Source organism: Protopterus annectens, chromosome 11.part0 (genome assembly GCF_019279795.1).
Source record: "Protopterus annectens isolate FY-2018-M chromosome 11.part0, PAN1.0, whole genome shotgun sequence".
Taxonomy (NCBI): domain Eukaryota; kingdom Metazoa; phylum Chordata; order Ceratodontiformes; family Protopteridae; genus Protopterus; species Protopterus annectens.
The window spans coordinates 1,049,196,757-1,049,223,196 of record NC_056745.1 but is presented as its reverse complement, the minus strand read 5'-3'; the positions used below and the strand labels follow the sequence as shown (position 1 = coordinate 1,049,223,196).

General features: G+C 42.0%; 1 protein-coding gene across 1 annotated transcript in view; it reads left to right on the top strand.

Moving 5' to 3' along the window:
• LOC122815018 (kinesin-like protein KIF21A) overlaps positions 1-26,440 on the top strand; it is a 1,294,913-nt gene that overhangs the window by 556,202 nt on the left and 712,271 nt on the right. Inside the window, exons 13-16 of the mRNA XM_044087270.1 lie at positions 8,770-9,640; positions 9,760-11,257; positions 11,403-12,101; positions 16,340-16,408. Coding sequence (XP_043943205.1) covers positions 8,770-9,640; positions 9,760-11,257; positions 11,403-12,101; positions 16,340-16,408 — 3,137 coding nt within the window. The remainder of the gene's footprint in view (positions 1-8,769; positions 9,641-9,759; positions 11,258-11,402; positions 12,102-16,339; positions 16,409-26,440) is intronic.

Genomic DNA, 26,440 nt, shown 5'->3' with positions numbered 1-26,440 from the left:
CTTTGGCAAGAGGTGTAATTATAATATGCCGTCGGATGTTCCGACGCCTGCTTCTACTAAGAAGCGCAAAGACAAATCTTTAAAGCCTAGGCAGGATGATTCGTCCGCTTCGGACGCCGGACCTTTAGAAGCTACAGCTGAACAGGTGGATCCGGCTGAAGTTTCTGTTGAGTCCCAGGGGGAAACTTTGATTTTACAGGATGTGGCCTCTCAGGAGGCAGGTCAGGCTGAAGGGGCCTCTCAGGTTACTATTCTCCCTTCTATGCCTAAGGTGGTTAGGCCTTCTGCTACTGTTTCTAAGGCTCCTTCTAAGGGCAGGTCTGTCTTGCCTTCCTCTGGTGCCAGTTCTGGTTCTTCAGGGTCTGTGCCTAAAAGCACATGCTTAAAATGGCAGAGGATTTGATTACTTTAATTAGAGGTTCTATTCCTCCTGATAAAAGGCCCAGGATGGAGCCAGAGTTGGAAAGTTTGGAGCAGGCCTCAGATGATTCAGAGTCTTCTGCTGAAGACATTCAAGATTTCCTCCTTATTCTGATTCTGATGCAGAGGATTCCACTCCTTCTGCTTCTCCTCCAGAGGATTTTTCATTTTCAGAAACTCTGCATTCCATGAGGGAGCATTTTCAGTGGGAGGGACAGGATTACTCTGATTCACGGAAGAGACTTAGGGAGTTCTTGTTTTTACCACAGCATAGACCCTTAGCTATACCTCCGGTTTTGGATGTTGTTTCAGATGTTTTTTCGGAAGCTTCCCTTAATCCAGATTCTGTGCCTCCTGCCCCAGTTAAACCGGACAGGTATTACAGGGTGCCTGAGGCTCATAAATATCTGTATAAGAGTCCTAGGGCGGACCCAGAAACTATTAGTCAGGGGCCTAAGGGTGTTAGAGCCTCTGTTGTTAAGAATCCGGTTCCTCTAGATAAGGAAGCTAGAGCTTTGTATAGATGGGGTAAGAAGGTGTATACCTCTTCTATTTTAGCAATGAGAGCTTTGAACTGCCAGTTTCATATGTTGAAGTATCAGAATTTCCTCCTTTCTCAGCTAAGGTCTAAAGTGGATGCTTTGGCGGAGGGCTTAGAGTGTAAAGAATTGCAGGATTTAGTGCATGTTTCTGAACAGGTGGGTAAGCACTCTTTGCAATGTGGTTTTGATGCTTTACAGGCTTCTTCTAGGGTGGCTGCCACTGGTTCAGTTATTCGTAGGCACGCCTGGCTTAAGGATCAGAATTTGTCTGAGCATGTTACGTCTAGAATTCTGGATGCCCCTTTACAGTCTGAAGTTTTGTTTGGTCCTCCTGTGGAGTCAGTCTTAAAGAAAATGGAAGACAAGGCTAAGTCTATGCAGACTGTTAAAGATTTTTTGCAGGTACAACCTCCAAAGTTTAGTAGAAATTGGCCTATTAAGGTGTGGACGCATCTTCTTCTGATTCTCAGTCTAGGGGTAGATCTAGGCGTGGTAGGGGCAGAGCTCAGAGTACTTTCAGGCCGAGACAATGGAGTTCGCCTGCTCAATCTGCGGGTGAGGGCAGGGGCCAGTCCTTTCGTAAACAGGCCCAATGACCTACATTTTCAGCTGCCAGATTCTTCTTGCCTGGCAGCTCCTTTGGGAGGAAAGTTGGCTCTTTTCAAGCAAAATTGGCATTTAGTCACCCAGGACAAATGGGTATTGGACATTATAAACCGAGGTTACAAGTTCTATTTCCATACCATGCCTCCTTTCAAAGGCATGCCAGACGTCCCTCCTCGCAAAGGATAGAGGCTCGCAGACAAATTTCTTTACTTCTTCAAATAGGAGCTATACAGCCAGTTCCTCGGTCAGAAGTGGGCCTAGGATTTTATTCTCGCCTGTTTCTAGTTCCAAAGAAAGGGAACACGTGGAGACCAATTTTGGATTTGTCTATCCTCAACACTTACCTGGACATTCCAAAGTTCAAGATGCTGACTTTACAACAACTTTTACCTCTGTTGGGAAAAGATCACTGGATGGTTACTCTGGACCTCAAAGAGGCTTACCTTCATGTTCCTATCAGGCCCAGTTGCAGGAGGTACCTGCGCTGGCTGGAAATTTGCATTATCAGTTCTCTGCATTGCTCTTTGGCTTATCTACTGCGCCCAGAGTGTTCACAAAGGTTCTGGCTCCAGTGATAGCATTTTTCAGACTAAGAGGAATACAGATTTATCCTTATTTGGACGATTGCCTGATTATTGCACAAGAAAAGGACGAACTTCTTCATCATCTACAGTATGTGATGGCAGTGTTAAGATGCCTAGGGTATTCTGTGAACGAAACAAAGTCCAGTCTAGTACCCTCTCAGGACATGTGCTTTCTGTGTGTGAGACTGAATACAGCTTCCCAGATGGCCTTTTTGACCCCGGACAAACAAAGAAGCCTTTCTCTTTATTTCCATCAAATGTCTCTACGGTCCAGGCTGACTGCAAGGACAGTCCTTCAAGCCTTGGGGTTCATGGCATCTTGTATTATGGTGCTTCCCAATGCCAAATTGCATATGAGGAAGCTTCAATGGTATCTCAAAAATGTATGGACACAGCACTGCCAAGATCTAGACACTGTCATTCAGATAATACCTTGCATTCGGAAGGAGTTTTTGTGGTGGGCTCAGGAATGTCACCTAAACAAGGGACTCTCTGTGACCCGGCCAGAGGCGAGTCAGATTCTAACGACAGATACCTCGGACAAGGCTTGGGGAGCACACCTCAATGGAAAATGGGTGCAAAACACGTGGCCTGTCAAACTCCAACATTTGCATATCAACTTGAAGGAAATGTTAGCAGTCCGGTTTGCATTGATGGCTTTCAAAGATTTACTTCACCCAGGGCAGGTGTTGATTCAAACAGACAACACTACTGTCATGTGGTACATCAACAAGCAGGGGGGAACCCATTCTTACCCTCTTTGCAGACAAGCGATGATTCTGTGGGAAACTGCTCTCAATCTACACCTCAATCTTCACGCAAGGTTTCTACCAGGAGCACAGAACTCCTTAGCAGATGTATTGAGCAGACAAATAGTGGATCCTCACGAGTGGAAATTGGATCCTCATGTATTTCAACAGTTGACAGTGTTATGGGGAACTCCAGACATAGATCTGTTCGCTTCTCCACTAAATTACCAGTTGCCAAAGTTTTGCACAAAAATGTTTCATCACACAGCTTGGAAGGTGGACGCCTATCATTCAGTTGGAACAATCTGCATGTATATGCCTTTCCTCCTCTGCCTCTTCTTCCCAAGGTACTCTTGAAGGCCAGACAAGACAAGCCAACCATGATTTTGATAGCACCGGATTGGCCTCGACAACACTGGTACCCACTACTGAGGAGCTTAGTACGAGAACCTCCATGGCCTCTGCCTTTGATTCCGCACCTTTGTCACAAGAGGACAGTCACTTCCTCAATGTCAAGATTCAGTCTCTACATCTAACAGCCTGGCATATTCTGTTTTAGACTCTGGAGGGTCTCAGCTTCCACAACAAGTTTTGAATGTTATTTTGGAGGCCAGGAGGCCTAGTACCAGGAAAGTTTACGCTGATAAATGGAGGAGGTTTTTATTTGGAGCAAAGGAAAGGACTTTGATGTCTCCAAACCTGATTTAAGTGTTGCTCTTCAATATCTTACTGAGTTATTGGACAAGGGTTTGTCTTTCTCCTCAATAAAGGTCCATGCTGCAGCCATTTCTGCTCACTATGATTGTGACCCTCCTTTGTTCTCTCATCCTTGGTTTAAGCAATTTCTTAGAGGGGCAAAGAATATAAGACCCCCACGTAGAGCTCCTACTCCTGCTTGGGATCTCAATTTTGTGTTGGAAAAACTTACTCTACAACCTTTTGAGCCTGCAGCTGCTGCCGAGTTAAAGTATTTGTCATGGAAAACTGCTTTTTTGTTGGCCATTACCTCTGCAAGAAGGGTTTCTGAATTACAGGCCCTCATGGCAGTGGAGCCTTTCCTGATTTTTCATAAGGATAGGGTATCTTTGCGTACTAATCCTTCCTTTATGCCTAAGGTGGTTTCTAGTGTGGCCTTAAATCAAACTATTCATTTGCCTACTTTTTATGCAAACCCCCAAAATAAAGGGGAGAAAATTTTGCATACTTTGGATATTCACAGGCAGTTGCGTTATTATTTGAGCAGAACCAAGGAGTTCAGACAGTCTCAGCAATTGTTTGTTTCTTTTGCTTTGGGTTCACAGGGTAAACCTGTTTCAAAACTGTACTATGTTCTTCATCTCACATTGCTGCAGTCCTTACTTATGGGTAGAATCCCAAAGCAACGGGAAAGGGAGGATGGTAAAAATCATAAAGCATTAGGGGCCGCTAAAATGCCCTGTAAAATTGCAGTGGCAAATCCAGCCCTAGACTTAGAATAAAGAGGAAGGTGGTAATGTTTAGAAAAGGTATGCACTGAACTCCAAGTAGCTGCCTCCAAAATGTCTTTTGTAGCTACCCCCCTTAGAAAGGCCGTAGAAGTAGCAGTAGCCCTAGTGGAATGAGGCCTGATTCCAGCCGGAATCTCCTTACCATGATGGGAATAACAGAAAGAAATACAAAACCCAATCCATTTAGAAATAGTTTGTTTTGTACCTACCATAAATGTAGATGTTCGAAGATCCACATTGCTGCAGTCCAATTTACCCTCCCTCCTTCCCCACTGTAGTTAGACTTGGTGTTATGCTTTAGGTGATGGTTGTTGTTGGGCATGTTTTTGGGAGGTATTCTGTTTTTGGCTGTTGCCTTTCTGGTTTGGCCTTCTGACATCTGGGGCAAGAAAAGACTGAGGATATGACGTCGGTCATGCGCCTTTATACCCTGACGCTCTGATGTCAGATCTAAGCGCCCATGACCGACGTCAGCCTAATACTTTGGTATTCGGGCCGACCGAGGACAGCGGACTACCCATAAGTAAGGACTGCAGCAATGTGGATCTTCGAACATCTACATTTATGGTAGGTACAAAACTGTACTTTTCTACTATTAGAAGAAATTTGGTCAAGTTGTCAGGAATCTTTCCCTACTTTTTTCACTAGGACCGGTAGGATTTTTTTACATCCAGCTGAGCTACCACCAACCCAAACAGATGGGTCCTTGGTTTAATGTATCATCCGAAGGAATGACACACTCAGTGCAATACTCCCTAATGCTGCACTGCATTGTCAGCAGTCTAATCACCTGGAGTGGGAATAGAACCCACAGCTTTCTGGTCTTCCAGTACTGAATGTGTGTGTTAACTGTTGTGCCACTGGCACTACTTTGTTTGCTTTCTTTCTTTCTTTCATTCATTCTCTTTCCATTCCTAGTAACTACAATTTATTTCTAGACCTTTTACCACTTCTTTACTGTTTTATCAGTTTGGCACTGTTGTTGGGAGACGACTCTCAAAGGTTCTTGTTTGATCAAATTGACTAGAACTCTTGAAAACTGATTATTTGTATTGTCTTGTTGAAGTAAAAACATATATTACCTTCACGTACATTTGCTCTGTACAACCAAAATGTTGTGTAATTCATTTTCGTCTTGTGATGTAGAAACCTCTGACTAGGTTTCAAGTATAACTATCCTAACATGGAGTGATCAGGCAGAGTGTGAAGGCTATGACTCCTCACCTCTCTGAATGGAAAGGAGGGAGTGAGTGCACATGTAAAGGATGTACAATATGCAGTGGACACCCCAGTGGAGGTGATGCTTGTCTTGGGGGAGGGGGCTATGGAAGATAACCTCACTTGTGGCACTAGGGGTGTGTAGGTTTATAACAGAGAAAAATTCCAGTCCCAAAGGTGGGTGAGAATACCACTCAAAATGTGTTCATCCCTTACTCCTTGGGGAATGAGCAAGACCATAGGGCACTTATCCTGGGGGAACAAACTGGCAAGTTGAGTGGTTAGATGGGAGGTTTTTGATGGTCAGAGGTAGATGATAGTAACTGGGTAAAAAAAATGTATTGCATATTTTTAGTCTGCTGTAGAAAACTGACAGAGATTTTGAGAGCATACTACGCTTTTTGCATTAAAACTATCTTCTTCCCCCAGAAAAATTCTGCACTATATTAATCAGAGAGATCCATATCTCAAAATCTTAGAGATGATGTTTGTATGTTATCTGTGAGGTTGTCACACAAATTTGATATTGTTAGTGATAAATGAATTCCAGAGTGCCTTCAAAAGATTACTGTAGAAATTTGTATTTTGCCAAGTACTGTTCTCCTTTTTGGTTTGTTACTGTTAAAACTTTTCAGATAGGTCCAGTCCTGTTGGTCAGGGATTTTCATGCTGTTCATTATAAAACTCTTCCTCTATGAAGTCTAAAGGGAATTGCATCATGTTCTTGTCCTTGCTTCTATAGAAGAAGCTACCAGCAATTGCAAGTGTTGAACAAGGATTTCTTTAGTGTTATGCTACTCACTTATTTGTGCTAGCTATACTTTTTATTTTTTACAGTAACAGAGTAAAGAAATTGTAGAATTAAGACTGGAGATGTACTAATACGTTGCTAGTACAGTTGAACAATTCTGAAATAGCGGTAGATAGAAATAGGAGTAGGGGATTTCATGTTTCACACACATTTTTTTTTTAATTTGGATTAATTCAAGGTAGATTGTGAAAGAATTAATTAGGGAAATCATGAATTCTAACTGTAGTGAAATCAGTGCTTTACCCTTATTCTCGCAGTTAAGTATCTCAAGACACTTACATGCTCATACTGGGATTATGGGCCTTATGAACCTAGAACTGAAAATTGTTTAGGGCATTTTTACTGGGTGTGACAGTAGCACATGATTTCAGACTAAACTGGCAGTAGAATCCGCAGGGTCTATTCTGGACATGTCCTGGAGCTTCATCTCCATCATGCCCTGTGTTAATCTAGTTCTGCTCATGCATGAATTCTAGGGCAAATCTTTTCTTTCAATATGGCTGTTTTGTTTCATTGTTCCCTTATTGCAATCCTTTAAGTATGGTTGTTGGTGAAGTTCATTGTAGTCAGTGTTGTAGTACTGATTTGTGGGTCGTCCTGCCTTGCAGATGATTGTGGCTGGCCTGAATACCAGAATCTTTTCACCATCCTCAGATGGTGGACGTTTGTGCAGACTGATGTCTAGATGTCAGGGTATTAAATGGTCAATCAGCCAACAGTTCTTTCTTGCTGTGTAGCTTGATAAATAAATAGTTGTCTTTCTTGTGGGAAGCAGATTTCTCAACAATGATTTTCATTTGCATTGCTTGTTTTGTCTAGGCCAGCAGCACAATGTTACTAATTGCCGGTATAGTGCGAGGTTTAATTTAGACACTACAAAGTCCAGTGGCTCACCGACGAAGTTAACTCACAGCAGTTACAAACGGCAGGTTTAAAAACGCAACTTTAATGACCAGGCAAAAAAACAACAAAAAGACTAAGCATTGAAGAATGCTTTCGCCAAACACATAGGCATCATCAGAGTCTTGGTTTACAAAGGAACACCATTGTGTGCACTGTTATATATATCCCCCAACACACTCCAATAGGATACAGCAAACCCCTCCCACCCTTCAATTTAAAAATACAAACAACAAACACTTCTTAATTTAAAAACCATCCTTACATCACATTTCATAAAAATAATAAATATAAATATTAAACCTCCATTTTATTCCACTCTTTTGTCAATTTTCAAGTACTAAAAACCACATGTCACAAATAATGTTCTAGACATTAAAAAACATTTTAATTTATTAATAACCTAATGTATTTTTATTTTTGTTTTTATTATTATTTCTATACATAGTTAATATAAAAATATATATAAATATTATATATATTATATGCACAATATTATGGGTAGTACTTTAAATAAACTTCATCATTTTGTCAATTGGTTAGAAACAGAAACCTATAACTTTTGAGATCTAAGCCTTAAAATTGGTTTAATGGAGATGTAGTCGTTGAGCCCTGGTGGCCTACAGGCATCCAACCTGATCTGCCACTCAGTTTCAAGGGCACCCACCATGTTGTCAATGTCACCCCCATCACCTGAGTCAATCACACGACCAATGATAAAAAATAAAAACTTTTTGAAAGTGTTACATTTAGTAGTGTGTATATAAAGTGCATTGTGCAGGTCCCTTTTCTTAATTGACCTGAGATGTTCCGAAATTCGGTCCCGCAACCTCCTAATGGTTTTACCCACATAATAGGAGTTACAGGAGGAACAACATGCAAGATATACTATGTTTTTGGTGCAACAATTGCACTGTCCCGGACACTTGATGGAATATTTGTATCCATCTACACATACACATGAACCCTCATAAATAAACCTACACATCCTACAAAAACCACATTTCTTCATATTTGACCTATAATTTCTTGGTCCACTTTTTTCAAGGATATCCTTCATGTTCTCACCTCTACTATAGACCACATAAGGACTTTTCCCTAGTATCTTTTTGACCTCCTCACTTAAGGAAAAATTCCAGACTTCTTTCACCATCCTTACAATAGCTGGTGACATCTCACTAAATATAACAGTGCACACAATGGTGTTCCTTTGTAAACCAAGACTCTGATGATGCCTATGTGTTTGGCGAAAGCATTCTTCAATGCTTAGTCTTTTTGTTGTTTTTTTGCCTGGTCATTAAAGTTGCGTTTTTAAACCTGCCGTTTGTAACTGCTGTGAGTTAACTTCGTCGGTGAGCCACTGGACTTTGTGGTGTCAACAGTTTTTTATCGGTCTCTGCCCTGGTGGGTGTTTGTGCTGTCTACTTTTTTTGTGTGCTGACGAACCACTAGTACAGGAGCTGTTTCCGGCGACCTTGCGGACAAACATGCAGGTTATTTTAAAAGAATTAGCAGTGGTGGTGAACAAATTGATTCAAGCCTACGAGGTTGAATCGGGTAATGGAGTTGCTAGCAGTGGCGGAGTCAATAGGGGAGAGAGTTCGACGGAACCGGTTAGTCCAACCGATTCGGAAGTACAATGCTTTACTCTGCACTCCCCGATTGGGAGTATTCCGTGTGCTCAACCAACTAGAGGGAGGACTTATGCCAGAGCGACTGGTTCCCAAGGGGGGAACCTACAAGGGGGAACTGATGATGGTGGTGTTTTAAAGGCGAACGAGGTAAACGACGAATTCAATATTTCTTCTTGGTTTAATGAACCCTCCATTCCGGAGATTTGTGGCAGGAACCGAACGGTGGATGTGAAACCATGTTTAAGGGAACAGATTGTGAACTATGAGAAGTTGTGTAAAAAGTATCGGGCCATCCAGTTGGATTCAAAGTTTTTATGTGACTCTAGGGGTTTGAAACAGGTTCCGAAGGGGCTTCGGGTCTGGAAGCGACCGATGGGTGTGGAGGAAGGATCGGCGGCCTACAAGGAACTTGTGAGCTTGTTTGATCGGACAGGCTTGGAAATGTTGGACATTATTTTGAAGAACAATGAACTTAAGCTAAGTGTAATTAAAAGTGAAATTAAACTGTTATACATGAGTATCACTACAGATTTAATGTTTGAGCAGTATAAAAACAATTTTGATAAGACAATTAAAAACATTGAAATGTATGTGATTAAAAGCTCTGAGATAAAAGAAAGGAAGCTTAAAAGGGATAGTGATGATTACAAATTTAAATGTGCATATCCACCGGGAGTGAAACATAGGGGGTTTGGGTTCAATACCAGTGAGGAAAGTGAACCTATGGTTGAAGTAAACAATGTGACTTGTGTTTATAATGATGTCAACAATTTTGTTGAAAGTCCTGTTAGGTTCAATGATTTTTTAGTAATGGAGGAGCAGCCCCGTCGGTCAGAGAGGCTGCGCAACAGAGAGACACATCTGAGGGAACACCAAGACAGTTACAGTGGGAGAAGCAACAGGAGAGGGAGGTATTAGTGGAGGTTGAGAGTTTGGGAAATGATTTTAATGTTGAAGTGGAAACAACTGTAATGGGTAGTTCTGTTGAAACAAGGCCATGTGGAATGGTTAGTAACAAACAAAGTAGTGTGAATAATTGTGCAAATTCTGTTAAAAACAAAAGTTTGATTGAGGACAACAATGTTAATTTAGGCACTTGTAACATGGAAGTGACAAACAGTGTTGTAAAAAAACAAATGTGGTGTGGCCTATTTTGTGACACGGATGATGAGTCTGATAAAGATTCATGTGGGGTAAACACTGTGTTTGAAAATGGTGACAACAATGATTATGTCATTAAAGAAGGTAGCAATTTCAAAATTCTGCGTAAGAATGATTATTGCATTTATAACTACACTAGTTTAAATGTTAATGATGACTATTTTGATTTATTTTCGAAAGGAGTGAAATTTGTTCCAAAGTTTAGACCGGACACTGTGAAAACATTGGTGGAAATAAAAATGTTTGCTAGACAGATGCATTTGAAAATGTACTTTGCAGGGAAAGGGAAGTGTGATGCAAGCCAGGTTGGCTGTATCAGTAAAGATACTACCCAATTAAAAAGGAAAAGTGTTTTTATGCCACCACTACACAAGGATGTGTTAAGTTTTGAAAAGATAGTGGAGGCTCACCTGAGAGAGATGTTAAGAAATGGTGGTATGTTAGATGACAATTTAACAAAGAAAGAAAGAGAATTATTGCAAATGTTGAAAAAATCTGGTGCATATAGATTTATGAAGCCCGACAAGGGAGGGGGTACTGTTATAACGACTAATATTGATTACATTTCTGACATTACTTCGTTATTAAATAGGGACGAAACCTATAAAATTGTTTCACGGAATGAGATTAACAGGGCCTACATGAAGATCGATGTGTTTCTGCGTGATGCACTTTGTCAAGGTTCAATAAATGAAAGTGAACATAATTTTTTGTTGGTTAAGTTTCCAAAAATACCGAAATTATTTGGAATACCCAAGACCCACAAGGGTGTTGAGCATTTAGAATATAGGCCCATTGTCAGTGCAAGGGGATCTAAAACAGAACCCATTGCTGCCTTTATAGACACTTCATTGAAAACTATGTTTGATGGGGTAGATCATATCATAAAAGATTCATGGCACTGTTTGAAAAGGTTTAAGGAGTTAGGTTGTGTTGTAGAAGATTTTGGTTTTTTGACCATTGATGTGGTTAATTTGTTCTCGGTCATCCCACAAGAACAAGGCCTTGAGTTATTTTCTGAAGCTATAGTGCAAAGTGGATTGTTTGGTGGGCAGAAAACTAACTTTTTAACAGACATGATGGAAGTTGTGTTAAGGAACAATTTTCTGAATTTTGAAGGTGACCTTTTTCAGCAGGTGTCAGGGGTAGCAATGGGGCCAAGTGTGCCCCTTATTTGCAAATGCGGTCTTATTGACCTGGGAGAGGGAACACATTTTTGCGTCCAAAAACCATTTGGAAAGAATATTGATGTACAATAGGTTTTTGGACGACATATTGATTCTTTGGAAGGGTGATCAAAATTCAGCAAAAGAGTTTGTAGACTATCTGGGAAAAACTACTGACTTTTTGAACTTCACTTTTACATGGAAGAAGGAGAGTATTTCCTATTTGGACTTGTTGATTTGTAAGGGTGAAGGGGGTTTCAGGAGTAACATCTATAGAAAAGAGAACTATTCTAATTCCCTATTGCATTTCAACAGTAATCACCCATTTCATCAACGGAAAGGTTTAATCAAAGCTCAAATGGTTAGGACGTCCAGATTAGTTAGTCAAGATGATGAATACAGAGAGGAAATGTTTAAACTAATTGGGATGTTTATTGATAGGGGGTACCCTTTAAAACTATTATTAAGTGTTAAAAGGGATATAAACAGGAGGAGAAATGACAAATATGCCCCAATTCTTAAAGGTGGATTAAACATTAGGGAAATGATAGAGAGGAGTGAAGAAGAACAGAACAGTAGTTTACGGTTGGTGGTGAAATTTAGTGAGATGTCACCAGCTATTGTAAGGATGGTGAAAGAAGTCTGGAATTTTTCCTTAAGTGAGGAGGTTAAAAAGATACTAGGGAAAAGTCCTTATGTGGTCTATAGTAGAGGTGAGAACATGAAGGATATCCTTGAAAAAAGTGGACCAAGAAATTATAGGTCAAATATGAAGAAATGTGGTTTTTGTAGGATGTGTAGGTTTATTTATGAGGGTTCATGTGTATGTGTAGATGGATACAAATATTCCATCAAGTGTCCGGGACAGTGCAATTGTTGCACCAAAACATAGTATATCTTGCATGTTGTTCCTCCTGTAACTCCTATTATGTGGGTAAAACCATTAGGAGGTTGCGGGACCGAATTTCGGAACATCTCAGGTCAATTAAGAAAAGGGACCTGCACAATGCACTTTATATACACACTACTAAATGTAACACTTTCAAAAAGTTTTTATTTTTATCATTGGTGGTGATTGACTCAGGTGATGGGGGTGACATTGACAACATGGTGGGTGCCCTTGAAACTGAGTGGCAGATCAGGTTGGATGCCTGTAGGCCACCAGGGCTCAACGACTACATCTCCATTAAACCAATTTTAAGGCTTAGATCTCAAAAGTTATAGGTTTCTGTTTCTAACCAATTGACAAAATGATGAAGTTTATTTAAAGTACTACCCATAATATTGTGCATATAATATATATAATATTTATATATATTTTTATATTAACTATGTATAGAAATAATAATAAAAACAAAAATAAAAATACATTAGGTTATTAATAAATTAAAATGTTTTTTAATGTCTAGAACATTATTTGTGACATTATGTGGTTTTTAGTACTTGAAAATTGACAAAAGAGTGGAATAAAATGGAGGTTTAATATTTATATTTATTATTTTTATGAAATGTGATGTAAGGATGGTTTTTAAATTAAGAAGTGTTTGTTGTTTGTATTTTTAAATTGAAGGGTGGGAGGGGTTTGCTGTATCCTATTGGAGTGTGTTGGGGGATATATATAACAGTGCACACAATGGTGTTCCTTTGTAAACCAAGACTCTGATGATGCCTATGTGTTTGGCGAAAGCATTCTTCAATGCTTAGTCTTTTTGTTGTTTTTTGCCTGGTTATTAAAGTTGCGTTTTTAAACCTGCCGTTTGTAACTGCTGTGAGTCAACTTCGTCGGTGAGCCACTGGACTTTGTGGTGTCAACAGTTTTTTATCGGTCTCTGCCCTGGTGGGTGTTTGTGCTGTCTACTTAATTTAGACACTGTTAAGCATAGAGCCAAGTCCCTTCATTTGCACATGGAGTCAAGTAAGGATACTAGTAATGCAGACCCATCACCACCTCTGTGCCCACTAGTTCCCAGGCTCTACTTCTGAAAAAGTTTAAGGATAAATTTCTGAAGGAGAGGGATGCCAGGTATTCCAGGGAAATTTAGTTGTCCAGGCCTTTGACCATGATGGATGTTGCTGACACAATTGAGGAGTCTTTGCAGCCCACTAGTCCAGTGCCTTCTAGACTGGTGTCTTCTGGTGCAACCCCTCCAAAGGTTGTCCCAGCTAATGCCCCTAGTTCTCAGTCACACCAGGCCAACTTTAGTTGTCCAAAGACTTAGGCTTCTGATGCCAGTGTGCTGTTGATCAAGGTTGAGGATGATATACCTTTGTTTATTGTTATGGAGGAGTGTCCAGGAACTGGATTGAGGTAGCGGCTGCCAACCCTCAACCTGAGACTTCAGTTCCCCTAATCCCTAGATGTCCAAACTTAAAAAGCTTTCAGGTTTGTCCCAGCAATCTTTGTCTCAGCCCATTGCTTCTTCTTCCCAGGTCTCTTCTTAGGATCTGGTCAGGCTGGCCCAAGACTTCCTGTCAGGAAAACCTGGAAGCCTACTCTGCAAAAGGATCCTGTGCCAGGAACTTAGCCTGGGAAAAGGAGAAAGGGGCACTCCCCAACCCCCAGTGTGGTACAGATTACTCAGAATCAAAGATGAGGAGGAATTGGCATATTTTGAGCATCTTTTCCCATAGACTTTTGAAGATTCTGATTCTGATGACATCTTATCCTCAGCCCCCACCCTCTGTGGATTTATCTTTTGGTGCCAGCCTTCACATGATGAAGAAAGTATTCATTAGTGAGTTTAGGGCATTCTGTAAGGCTCATACTCATTATAGAAAGCTTTTGAACCTCCCCCCCAACACCTTTGGCAGACACCCCCCCCCCCGCTCTTGGAAAGCCAGATCACTTCTGTAGGGTGCTAGAATCTCATAAACACCTTTACAAAAAGTTATGTATACAGAATCCACTAAGTGAGCTTTGGGTCATGTATACAAGAACCTCTTATCAAGTAACAGAGAAAGCCGATTGCTGTACTGACTTGATAAAGACTTGCACTTTGTACCTTGAATCATTACAGCAACAGATTTAATCCAAGGCAGAGGGGGTACAAGACAAGAGCCTTCAGAGGAGCATAGGGGACTTGTATAATGACTCTTCAGGTGTCCTTACACTCACTCAAATGTGGCTGTGATGCTGTTGATGCATCATGCAGGAGAGCTGCTGCAGGGTCAGTTACACAGAAACATGTCAAGATGCGAACCCAACCCCTCTCTCTGAACATGTAAAAGCCAAGCTCCTTGACTCCTCTTTGGACAAGGGCTTCTTTTGTGGACTCCAGTTTGAGAAAGTATGTGATAAACTGGATTAGAAAGGAAAATGATTGATAATCTGTCAAGGAAATTCTACATGTCGCCCACTCCTAAGTACAACTGGAACTACTCTTCCAAATCTTGTCCCTTTGCACCCACCCAAGCTTGAGAAGACCCAGGTGCTGTTATCTGCTATAGTTAGATCCCTATATATTGTTTTAGCGCACACATATTTTCCTGCATGGGGTGTTTTAACTGACAGCTTGCAGTAATTATAGTACAAATCAATGACCAGCATTTGACACTACAGGAATATTTTCCAGAAATACAGCTTCAAGTCGAGGAGAGTTCCATTCAGGTCATTTTCACTCCCTGCACATATTTTGTAATGCTCTTCTGCTTTTTGTGTTATTGTTCTCAAATTGTGTACTTTGAACTGGAAGGATATCATTGGACAGGGTGGATACTACCACAGTGTGAGCCGCAAATTCTGACTGATAGTTTAGAGATCTCTAAAAAAATAAAAATAAATAAATAATGAAATGTTCTTTTACTGAAGCCCTCTCCCCACTGTCCCTCGTGACTCATAGACTGATGTGAATATTTGATCATGCTAGATGTTAGAGCTTCATACTTCTTATTATGAAAAAAAAAATCTAACAACACTAACAGATTAGTTAGTATCCTGGGTTAATGCTCATGTTTTCTCTGTAAGGGTGCAGGATTTGAAACCTTTTCCCTCCTTTCATGTTACCTGCTTTTTTTGTACAGACGTGGGAAATATTTTAAAGTTTCCGAAGTGTCTAGTGGAGGCGCAGAGAACCAATACAGCATGAGGTGGGAGGTACAGGGTTTGATGCAACTCTCCCCCAGAATGCCTCATTGGCATCTACCATTGCCACTGCCAAAAGAGCCCACCATGATGCTACACGGCTTCATGCTAAAGTACTATGGAAGGACTGTCTGAATCAGAAAAAGGGTACCATGAGGTATATACCTTGTGGTAACTTTTCTGACCTGACCTCAGTGTGTTACTAGTCAAGGTATACAGTGTTGGACTAGTATGATTTTGTTGATGGGTACATTGATTACTGTATATTCAGTAAAGCATCAATAATATACCAACATTTCTTAAAGGTAATTATGTAAGGCAGAATAAATGTATGTTTGGTATTTTTTCTCTCCAGCTTTGCTTGGGATTTAGATGAATTCTTGTGAATGCCGCATAGGAAAGGATGAGACTGCATTTCCACATTTAAACGTTTCTGCTTCCTGTAGCTGACACAGGGTAATGTTTACTGTATGTACACAAACTCTTCTTGGAGAGATTTCAAGCTTTATTTTCTGTTTTCATCTTCCAGAGAAGTCTGGAAAAAGAGTTTTGTATGCAGGAGACATTTAAAACATAGAGAAGGGTTTAATGGATATGAGAAGGGTTTAATGGATATGAGCAAATTCCGAGACATGTACCAGTTTTAGTAAGTAAACAGAAAGACATCTTCAAACATTGCATCCTTAGGTGATCATGATCTTAGTATGGCAGGTGTTATGTAGAACTGTTAAAGTCCAATCATTTTATTGTCTTTGTTGGGATGTTAACTGCCTTGTAATCACTTCTTCATGTTTAGAAAGCTAACCAGGCAGTATGCAGTATTCTTAGGATTATTCTATAGTGATATACGGTAAGTTTCATTGTAAATGTAAATCTGTGAAAGAAAATTATCATTTTTGCTGTTATATATTCCCCTGAATGTTGCTGTGTAAGCTTTTATTTCATGTGCCATAATTTTTTTTTTCAAATTTAATTTATAGCATGAATATAAACAACTGGAAACTAAAAAGAGACAGCAGGAAATAATTCTACGAAGAAAGACAGAAGAGGTAAGAAAAACTTAAATGAAGTTGGATTTTTGAGTGACACATGTTTAAGAGGAAATATCTGTACCACTGGTCTTGCAGCATTTTTTGTATGGTTCCAGTTTCTGGGTTTTGTAAGCACAAACACAACAGAAATTCTATTTATATTCTGGCATATTGATGAGCATGTAAAACACAAACCTTTAACATTATAACCACATCTGGAATAAGAAGAGATATAATTGAAGCTTTGTCTGGTTTATTTCACCCAGTAGTAACTTTGAACATACAGAATTATGATCAGTTTGCTGATCATAACCTGTTTATTATGTGTTTTCGACATGGATGCCAAGCTCTCCAGGTGAATCCTTTACATTCTTCCTCAACGTATGGGTTCAAGGATCCAACTCGGCCACATATTCCAGACTTTGGGTCCAGCTCTTGAGCTCTTCTCTCTACCCATAATGCACTACTCCATCCCCAATACCTCAGATCTCGTTTGCTGCCACTGCAAACAGATGCAGGTACATACAACATCCAGGACCGTTCTTTCTCCTTCTGTGACCCATCCTGTGTGTTTGGAGTCCCAGGATCTGAAATCCCTGAGAGGTCTGGTGTTGGTGCCAACGAAAGCTTCTTCTTTGACTCCCAACTATATCCTTGACTAGTTCTGCTCTGACTCTCTCTGATCAGAATGGGATCAGGAGCTGAAGTGTTGGCACTGGATCTGAGGTGATAGGTTCAGCTCTGATTTTGTCAGATCTTTTTCATTCACTCACAGCCTTGGCCCTGGACAGTTTGGCTCTGGTTCCACACTCAAAGTGAGGATCCTAGAGTGGATGAGACTTACCTTTGTAAGGAGTTTCAGCTCTGAGAGAGCGGGTCGAAGCTTCTCTGGGTTCATCAGCTTTTCAGGTGGTCGAAAGGGGTTTTTCCTCTCTCCAGAGAACCACCTTCTCATTTTTTGGATCCTATCCATTTTCTCTCATCAGTTCCGAGCTCTGAGTCGATCAGACCTACTCCACAGGGACAGCCAGTTCTAATAAGTGTCCAACTGGTTCCTGTAGAGGAACCTCTCTTCTCTTAAAACACCTCACCTGACCATCCCACAGGGGAGGTGCATAGGAAGAGAACATGCAAAAGTAGACACATTGACATCCAATGCAGTCACTCGTGGAGGATACCGATTTTGATGGAGAAGGTTCCCCCAGATCACCATCAGATGACATCTCCTTTGGAGATGATTTAGAAATCCTAAAACAAAAAGGTAGTTGGCCTTCCCAAACCCCCTCACCAGAAGAATCTGTATTTTTGGAAGCTTTTGGTTTTGACATGTCTAGGGTCCCCCCCACCCACCGAAGGATGAACTTATTGATTTGCTTTCCCGCTGGGCTTGGAAGGAATTGGATGCTGTCGAACTGATCCCGAAAAGACCTTATAAATTTTTAACCTCACGAATACACAGACCCCAGTAGAGCAAAGGATTCCCAGTTGATGTGATGGTGGTGACAGTTTTAAAAGGAACATCCTCCCAACTGGACACTCTTTTATCCACATCAAACAGTTCCATGAGGTTGATATCTCACACAGTAGAAGGAACCTCAAGAGCAGTTGGTTCAGGCATTGCCCTAAGGGACATGCCTGGATGTGGCTACGTGACTTTGTGGAGCCTTTTAAGATGTCCTTTATTAATGCCCCATTCAGTGACACTTCCTTGTTTTGGCTGTCTGTAAAAGAGATGCTTACCCATAGCGCACTAGATGGGAAGACTCTATCTGCCATAGGAATCAAGTTTTCTACTCCTCAGTGAACCTTTACCAGGAATCAGAGAGGTGGTAAAAAGATGTGGTTCTGGAAATCTCAGGGACCTTTCAAAGACCTGTAAGGTGATAATTCCTCCAGAAGCAGAGGAGGATGAGGAAATTAAAATGGAATACATCTCCCTAGAGGCAGAGGAGGCCCACAGAATCAGGGTTTCAGAGATTCGTTTACAGACAGACCCTTCCATTGCTCCTGAAGTGCTGCCCAGCTATCCAGTTGGGGGACGATTGTCCTTGCACCCAGATGCCTGGACAAATATGACACAAGATTCATAGGTGCTAAGAATAATATCCAGAGATTATTACATACCATTTTTCCTACTCCCTCCCTTTAAAAGAAAGTAGCTTCCTGACGTTCCACCCAGTCAAAGGAAGGTAGCAGCACAAGAAATCTGAAAGTTGCTAGAAAAAAGAGTTATCCAATCAGACCAAATAGGTTTCAGAACTTATTCACAAATGTTCATCGTGCATACAGCTGCAGTAATCACAGATGGGTTTTCAGCCGTCAGGCAGTCCCTCGGTCGGCCGAATTCCAAAGTCTTGGTCCGGCGTCGGTTGTCGTCGCTTACTCTTCTGACGTCAGTAAGGCCAGAGTATATAAGACACAGCCGACGCCATGTTCTTCAGTCTTTTTTGCCGCGCGGTGCCCGAAGCAGAAGCAGTTCGCAAGTGCCGGTCGGCCAGCTCCTGAATTACGAAAAAATTGGAACAAAGTCTTCTTTAAAGCTAAGTACCCCGTTGGGGAAACTTTTCTTGCCTCAGACCGATGTCAGAAAAAGTTAATAATTGTATTTCTTGTGGGAAGCAAGTACCGCATAAGGATTTCCATTCCCTTTGCGTACCTTGTTTGGGCCCAGACCACGACGTCTTGGGCTGTCGCTTTTGCGCTACCTTCAATAAACGCACTATCAAGCATCGGGCGGAGTTCGCCCAACACTACTTTGGTAAAGCTTTTGATTATAAAATGTCGTCGGACACTCCGACTACCGTTTTGTCCAAAAAACGCAAGGAAAAGGACCGACACATGAGACCCGCGGTCTCCGCCGACACCACGCCAAAACAGGCTACACGTGGTCCGGTTCTCAGCGAGACGCCTTTGCAGTCCCTGACTACCAACGACACTCCTTTGGCGGTGTCCTCTGTACCCGTGACCGCTGGGTTCTCGGCCCTTTCCCAGACTACAACCGAGGCCCCTGCTAATGTCGAGCCTACTAATGTGGACAGGTCCACCTCCACCCATGGTGTATTTAGGCCCTCATCTTCGTTTTCAATAAAGGCTTTTACTAAATCCAAGGCAGCCAGGCATCACACGAGGCCTGTGGCACAGGGCCCATCTCCTGGATCCATGCCTAAGAAACAGATGCTTAAAATGGCTGAGGATTTAATTACTCTTATCAGAGGTTCTCAGCCCCCTCCTGACAAGAGACCCAGAGTGGAGGAAGAATCTCCCTCTTCTGATCAGGGATCCATTTTATCAGAACATTCTGATGCAGAGGAACACTCTTACTCCCCTTTTGAGGATTCGGATGCAGAACAGTCCATTCCTTCTGTATCCCCTCCTGAGGATTTTTCTTTTGGGGAAACCTTGCACACTTTGAGGGAACACTTCCATTGGAAAGGCCAAGACTTTTCAGATTCCAAGAAAAGACTTAGGAATTTCTTTGGTTACCTCAGCACAGACCTCTGGCTATACCCCTGTTTTGGATGTACTGGATGATGTCTATTCGGAGGCTTGCCTTAACCCTGATTCTCTGCCTCCTGCACCAGTAAAACCTGATAGGTATTACAGAGTACCCAGCTCTCACCAATTTCTCTACAAAGGCCATAATGCTGACCCTGAAACCATTTCACAAGGCCCCAAGGGATTAAAGGCCTCCACTGCCAAGAATCCACTCCTGCAGAAAGGGAATCCAGATCTCTAGAAAGGTGGGGTAAAAAGGTATATACCTTGGCCACCCTAGCCATGAGGGCCTTAAACTGTCAGTTTCATATGATTAAATATCAACAGTACCTGTTATCACAATTAAGGAACAAAATGTCTCAACCTGAACAACCAGATTTAAAAGAGTTACAGGATATGATGCATAGTGCGGAGCAAGTGGGTAAACACACCTTACAATGTGGTTATGATGCCCTAGAGGCTTCCAGTAGAGCGGCTGCTACAGGATCAGTCATTCGCAGACATGCCTGGCTTAGGGAACAAAATTTACCTGATCATGTGAAAGCTAAACTTCTTGATGCTCCTTTACAAAAGGATGTACTATTTGGTACTAATGCTGAGGAGATACTATGGAAAATGGAAGAAAAAGCCAAATCTATGCAAACTGTCAAGGCTTTCTTACAGGTCCAACCACCACGTTTTAGCAGAAATTGGCCTTCAAAAAACTGGTCCTTTCCAGCCACTGACAAAGCCCCAAAGAGGTAGATACAGACACACAAGGGGCAGAGGGCAATCACAAGGATCATATAGAGGCAGACAATGGCAATCTCCAGCACCAAGAGGTGGTGAAGACCGTGCACAACAATACAGGAAGCAAACCCAATGACTCCCTCATTTCCATGCCAAGCAAGTCTCAGCTGGCAGCACCTTTGGGAGGGAAACTAGCATTATTTGCAAGCAATTGGCATATTGTCACAGCAGACAAATGGATACTGGACATTATAAACAGAGGCTACAAATTTCAATTTCACACTCTTCCAAAAATGAGAGGCATGCCAAACCTGCCACAAAATCAAAGGGCAGAGGCACAACTGCAAATTTCAAAGCTCCTAAACATGAGAGCTATATAAAACGGTACCTACACACCAACAAGGTCAAGGTTTTTATTCAAGACTTTTTCTGGTACCAAGAAAAGGAACCGACTGGAGACCCATTTTGGACTTATCCATCCTAAACACATTCCTACTCGTACCAAAATTCAAGATGCTCACATTACAGCAACTTCTTCCCATGCTGGGCAAGGAGTTTTGGCTGGTAACATTGGACCTCAAGGAGGCATACCTGCATGTCCCAATCAGACAAAGCTGCAGAAGATACCTCAGATTTCTTGCAGGTTCAATCCACTATCAATTCTCTGCATTGCCCTTTGGCTTATCTACTGCACCCAGAGTATTCACAAAGTGCCTGGCATCAGTGATTGCCTACTGCAGACTTCAAGGGATACAAATTTACCCTTATCTGGACGACTGCCTGATCCAAGCCGACAGCAAACGCATACTATTGGAACATCTGGCATGTGTGACACGGTTACTGCTTTCTCTGGGATATACCATCAACAAGGAGAAATCAAGGCTAACACCATCTCAGAAAATAACCTTCCTGGGTGCCAACTTGGACACAAACACCCAGATGGCATATCTTACGCCAGAAAAACAAGGGCAACTATCTCAGTACTTCGAAACACTAGCAAAAGTACCAGGCTTACTGCAAGGAAAATCCTGCAGGCTCTGGGATTCATGGCATCTTGCATTCTTCTAATCCCATGTGCAAAGCTGCATATGAGGAAACTTCAATGGTACCTAAAAAATCTATGGTCTCAACACAGTCACAGTTTGGAAGCAATTATACCAATAATTCCATGTTTGCAAAAGGAATTTCTATGGTGGGCCCAAGCATGTCAAGTAAGCACAGGCCTTCCATTCTGCAAGCCTCAAGCAAAACAAGTCATAACCACAGACACCTCAGATTACGCCTGGGGGGCGCACATGAAGGACAGGTGCATTCAGGGCAGATGGTCCCAAAAGGAAAAGCACCTTCACATCAATCAAAAAGAAATGCTAGCAGTAATAAATGCAATTACAACTTTCAAGGACTTCCTGCATCCAGGACAATTACTGATAAGAACAGACAACACCACAGTAATGTGGTACATAAACAAACAAGGAGGAACACATTCATACCCCTTGTGCAGACTAGCCATGACTCTTTGGAACTTGGCTCTGGAAAGACAAATCGAACTTCAAGCACAGTACTTGCCAGGACTGGAAAACACACTGGCAGACACTCTAAGCAGAAATATGACAGATCCACACGAATGGAAGTTACATCTTCAGGTGTTTACAGAGATAATCCAAGCGTGGGGGAGGCCAGACATAGATCTTTTTGCCTCCCACAGGAACCATCAACTGAAAAAGTTTTGTTCAAGGACCTTTCATCCAAAGGCCTGGAAAGTGGACGCCCTTTCATTCAGTTGGACAGCATGGACAGTTTATGCATTCCCACCTCTGCCCCTTCTGCACAAGGTGCTTTTGAAAGCAAGAACAGACAAACCGAGGATGATACTGATTGCTCCAGATTGGCCAAGGCAACACTGGTATCCACTCCTGATGAGCCTAACACATACTCCTCCCTGGTCCCTGCCTCTAATGCCTCTTCTACTGACTCAGAACAGCTACAAAACTCTTCACAGTCAGCTGAAAACACTCAACCTTGCTGCATGGAAAATTCCTTGACACCACAACAGTCCCTACTCTCCAAGGAGGTGCAGGATGTCATTTTGGAGGCCAGAAGACCATCTACTAGAAAAGCTTACTCCGCAAAATGGAAGCGGTTTTGCTGTTGGAATGAGAAAAGAGGCCAGGACCCTAGAAAATTGAACTTGTCTCAGGTTTTACAGTACCTAGCGGAACTGCTGAACAGTGGACTTTCTTTTTCTTCTATAAAAATACATGCCTCAGCCATTTCTGCTGAATTCAACACGGATCCTTCTTTATTCTCTCACCCACTCTTACGACAGTTCCTCAGAGGGGCTAAAATATAAGACCTCCAAGGAAGCAACCAATACCAGCCTGGGACCTTAATTACATACTAGAAAATTTAACATTGCCTCCCTTTGAACCTGCTGCCTCAACAGATCTGCAACATTTGTCCTGGAAAACAGCTTTCCTTCTGGCCATCACTTCAGCTCGTAGGGTTTCTGAACTACAGGCCCTCATGGCGGTGCAGCCCTTCCTCATCTTCCATCAGGACAGGGTTTCCCTTCGTACCAACCCATCTTTTATGCCAAAAGTGGTATCCAGGGTAGCCTTAAATCAAGCCATACACCTACCTACCTTTTATCCTAACCCTCAAAACAAAGGGGAGAGGCTGCTTCACTCTTTAGACATCCATAGGCAGCTATGTTATTATTTGGACAGAACAAAGTCCTTCAGGAAATCAGAACAACTTTTTGTGTCCTATGTCAGAGGGGCTCAAGGGAAACCAGTTACCAAACAGACCATTTCCAAGTGGATTGGCCACTGCATACGGTTTTGTTATTCCTATCATGGGAAATCTGTCCCTACTGGTATCAGATCGCACTCCACCAGGGCCACAGCCACCTCTACAGCCTTCCTCAGAGGTGTTCCTACTAAGGAAATTTTGGAGGCAGCCACTTGGAGTTCTGTACATACCTTCACAAAACACTACCACCTGCCCTTATATTCCAGAACAAGAGCAGGCTTTGCCACTGCTGTTTTGCAGGGCATTCTGGCTCAACCCAGTTCCTCATAGTACCTACCACCCTATGCATTGCTTTGGGACTCTACCCATCTGTGATTACTGCAGCTGTATGCACGATGAACATAGTACAGTTTTGTACCTACCATAAATGTAGATGTTCGAGTGCTAATACAGCTGCAGTACAGGTTTCCTCCCTCCTTCCCCACTTGGTAAAGGCATGGGGCCTAACAACCTCTTCATACCACCTGACTGGGTTATCCTGCTATGTTTTATTTGCTTGCTTACACTGATTTTGCATTACATTGCATTGCTTGCATATGTAGATAAGCCTTATTTATGTATTGCCTTCCTTTTGGGGGCACCTGACATCTGGGGCAAGAAAGACTGAAGAACATGGCGTCGGCTGTGTCTTATATACTCTGGCCTTACTGACGTCAGAAGAGTAAGCGACGACAACCGACGCCGGACCAAGACTTTGGAATTCGGCCGACCGAGGGACCGCCTGACGGCTGAAAACCCATCTGTGATTACTGCAGCTGTATTAGCACTCGAACATCTACATTTATGGTAGGTACAAAACTGTACTTTCTTTTTAGTGCCCAGGAAAACCGGGAAGTCAGACACATTTTGGATCTAAGCAGTTTGAATCAGTACATGAAGAATTCAAAGTTCTGAATGGTCATCCTACCCTTTCTTCACAAGAACAATTGTATGTACTCTATAGATCTTCAGGATGCATACTGTCATATCAAAATAGACAGACACCCTGAAGGCACTTATGCTTTCAGCTGGGAGCCAGTCATTACCACTTCAAAATGGACTCAACACAGCCCTCAGGGTGTTTACCAAATGTATGGCAGTGGTGGCAGCTCACTTGAAACTAAAAGGACTCAAGTGTTTCCATAGCTAGATGACTGGTCCTCACTTCCCCTTCCAAGCATCTCCTTCTGCATGCCAGGGACTATTTGCTCTAGATTTGCAAGTTGTTGGGTATAACAATAAACCACGTCATGCCAAACGTAACACCAGTCCAGAGCCTGAAGTTCATTGGTACACTTCTGTGTATGACAACAGAGGTAGCATCTCTACCTCCTCATCGCATTTCCACTATCAGAAATCAGTTTCATCTTCTGCTTTCCCATCCATCTCCTTCAGCATGATCAGTACTTCAAGCACTATGTTCTATGGCCACAGCCATTGTATTACTTCCTTTGGCACATTTCATTCTGCGTGTTCTCCAGTGCAGTCTAGTTGTCCAATGGTTCATTCTGCATGAACCCCTATCTTTTCCAGTCAAGCTTACTCCAATTTGCAAATGACACATCCATTGGTGGATCCAAATGGATGATATTCATCTAAGACCACCATTTGTTCTACCACCCTCAGTTGCGACAGTGACCATGGGCACTTCTTAACGGGTGGGAGGATCATTTCTTGGAAGGACGGTCCAAGGTATGTGGTCCTCCAAGAGACCAATTTGCATATCAGTGTTCTAGAGATGACAGCAGTCCTACTTAGGTTGCAGCCATTTCAAGATGCTCACCCTGTATAGAATGTTGCGATTCAGACTGATAACATGTCTCTAGTCTGGTACATCAACAAACAAGGAGGAACTCAATCTTTTCCCCTCTGCACAGAAGTCATGAGAGTGTGGGAATGGGCAATCTCATTAGATCACTTTCTAATCGCAATGCACATTCTGGGGAAAACCAGCATACTAGCGGACAAACTAAGCAGGTCTATATTGATGCCTCATGAGTGGTGCCTCAATCAGTCTGTGGCAGAAGTGATATTCCATTGTTGGGGCTGACCTTGCTGTGAGCTCTTTGCGACTCCCCATGACAAGTGCAGTAAGTGCTTTGCTCTAATTCCCCCTCAAGGGTAGTCACTGAGAGATGCTGTAGTTCATGCTTGGTCTTTGGTTCTCCTTTATGCTTATCCCCCTCTCCCATTGATTCCCAAATTTCTACAGAAAGCAAGTCGGCTGAAAAGCTCAATAATCCTCATTGCCCCTTCTGGGCCTTGGCAAGTATGGTTCCCCTTCCTACGGTCTCACCTTTGTTATCTTCCATGGATACTGGAGCCAATTCCAGATTTCCTTCTCATCTACCAGGGATCCAACACCCCAACATACAGGCTATCAAACTAACTGCATGGTTTCTCCACTTCCAGTAGTGGTTAGACAGCTCAGGCTGTCTTCCCCTGTATGTGACATTGTTTTGACATCTCAAATTCAAAGAGAATCTACCAAAAAAGTATACAAAAGCAAGTGAAAAAGATTTCCTCTTTAAAAGAGCAAGTTTCTCTACAATTAAACTTCAGCAGGCAGCTATTTCTAATTTTCACACACGGGACAGAAATTATTTGTTGGCGTTGTCCAAATTATGCAAGGCTTTTCTAAAAGGTATTTTTCTTCCTAAGACCTCCAGTAAAGGATCCCTCACCTCCTCAGGATCTGAGAGTTGTGCTACAAGGTCTAACTCAGAAACTTTTGAAACTTCACCTAAAACCAATTTAGAGTTTCTTTCATGGAAAATTGTCTTAGCGATTATTTCTGCAAAAAGAATGCACCTTACAGACAAAACCCTTCTTTTTTACCTAAAGTGGCTTCTGAAAATATTAACCAATCCAGTCACTTACCAGTCTTCTTTCCAAATTTTTTGAGTAAAGGAGAGTACGTGCTGCATCTCCTTGATGTACACAGACAGTTATGTTTTTATCTTCACAGAACAAAAACAAATTAGAAAGTCAGATCAACTCTCTCTCTCTCTCTCTCTCTCTCACTAAAATGGCTGG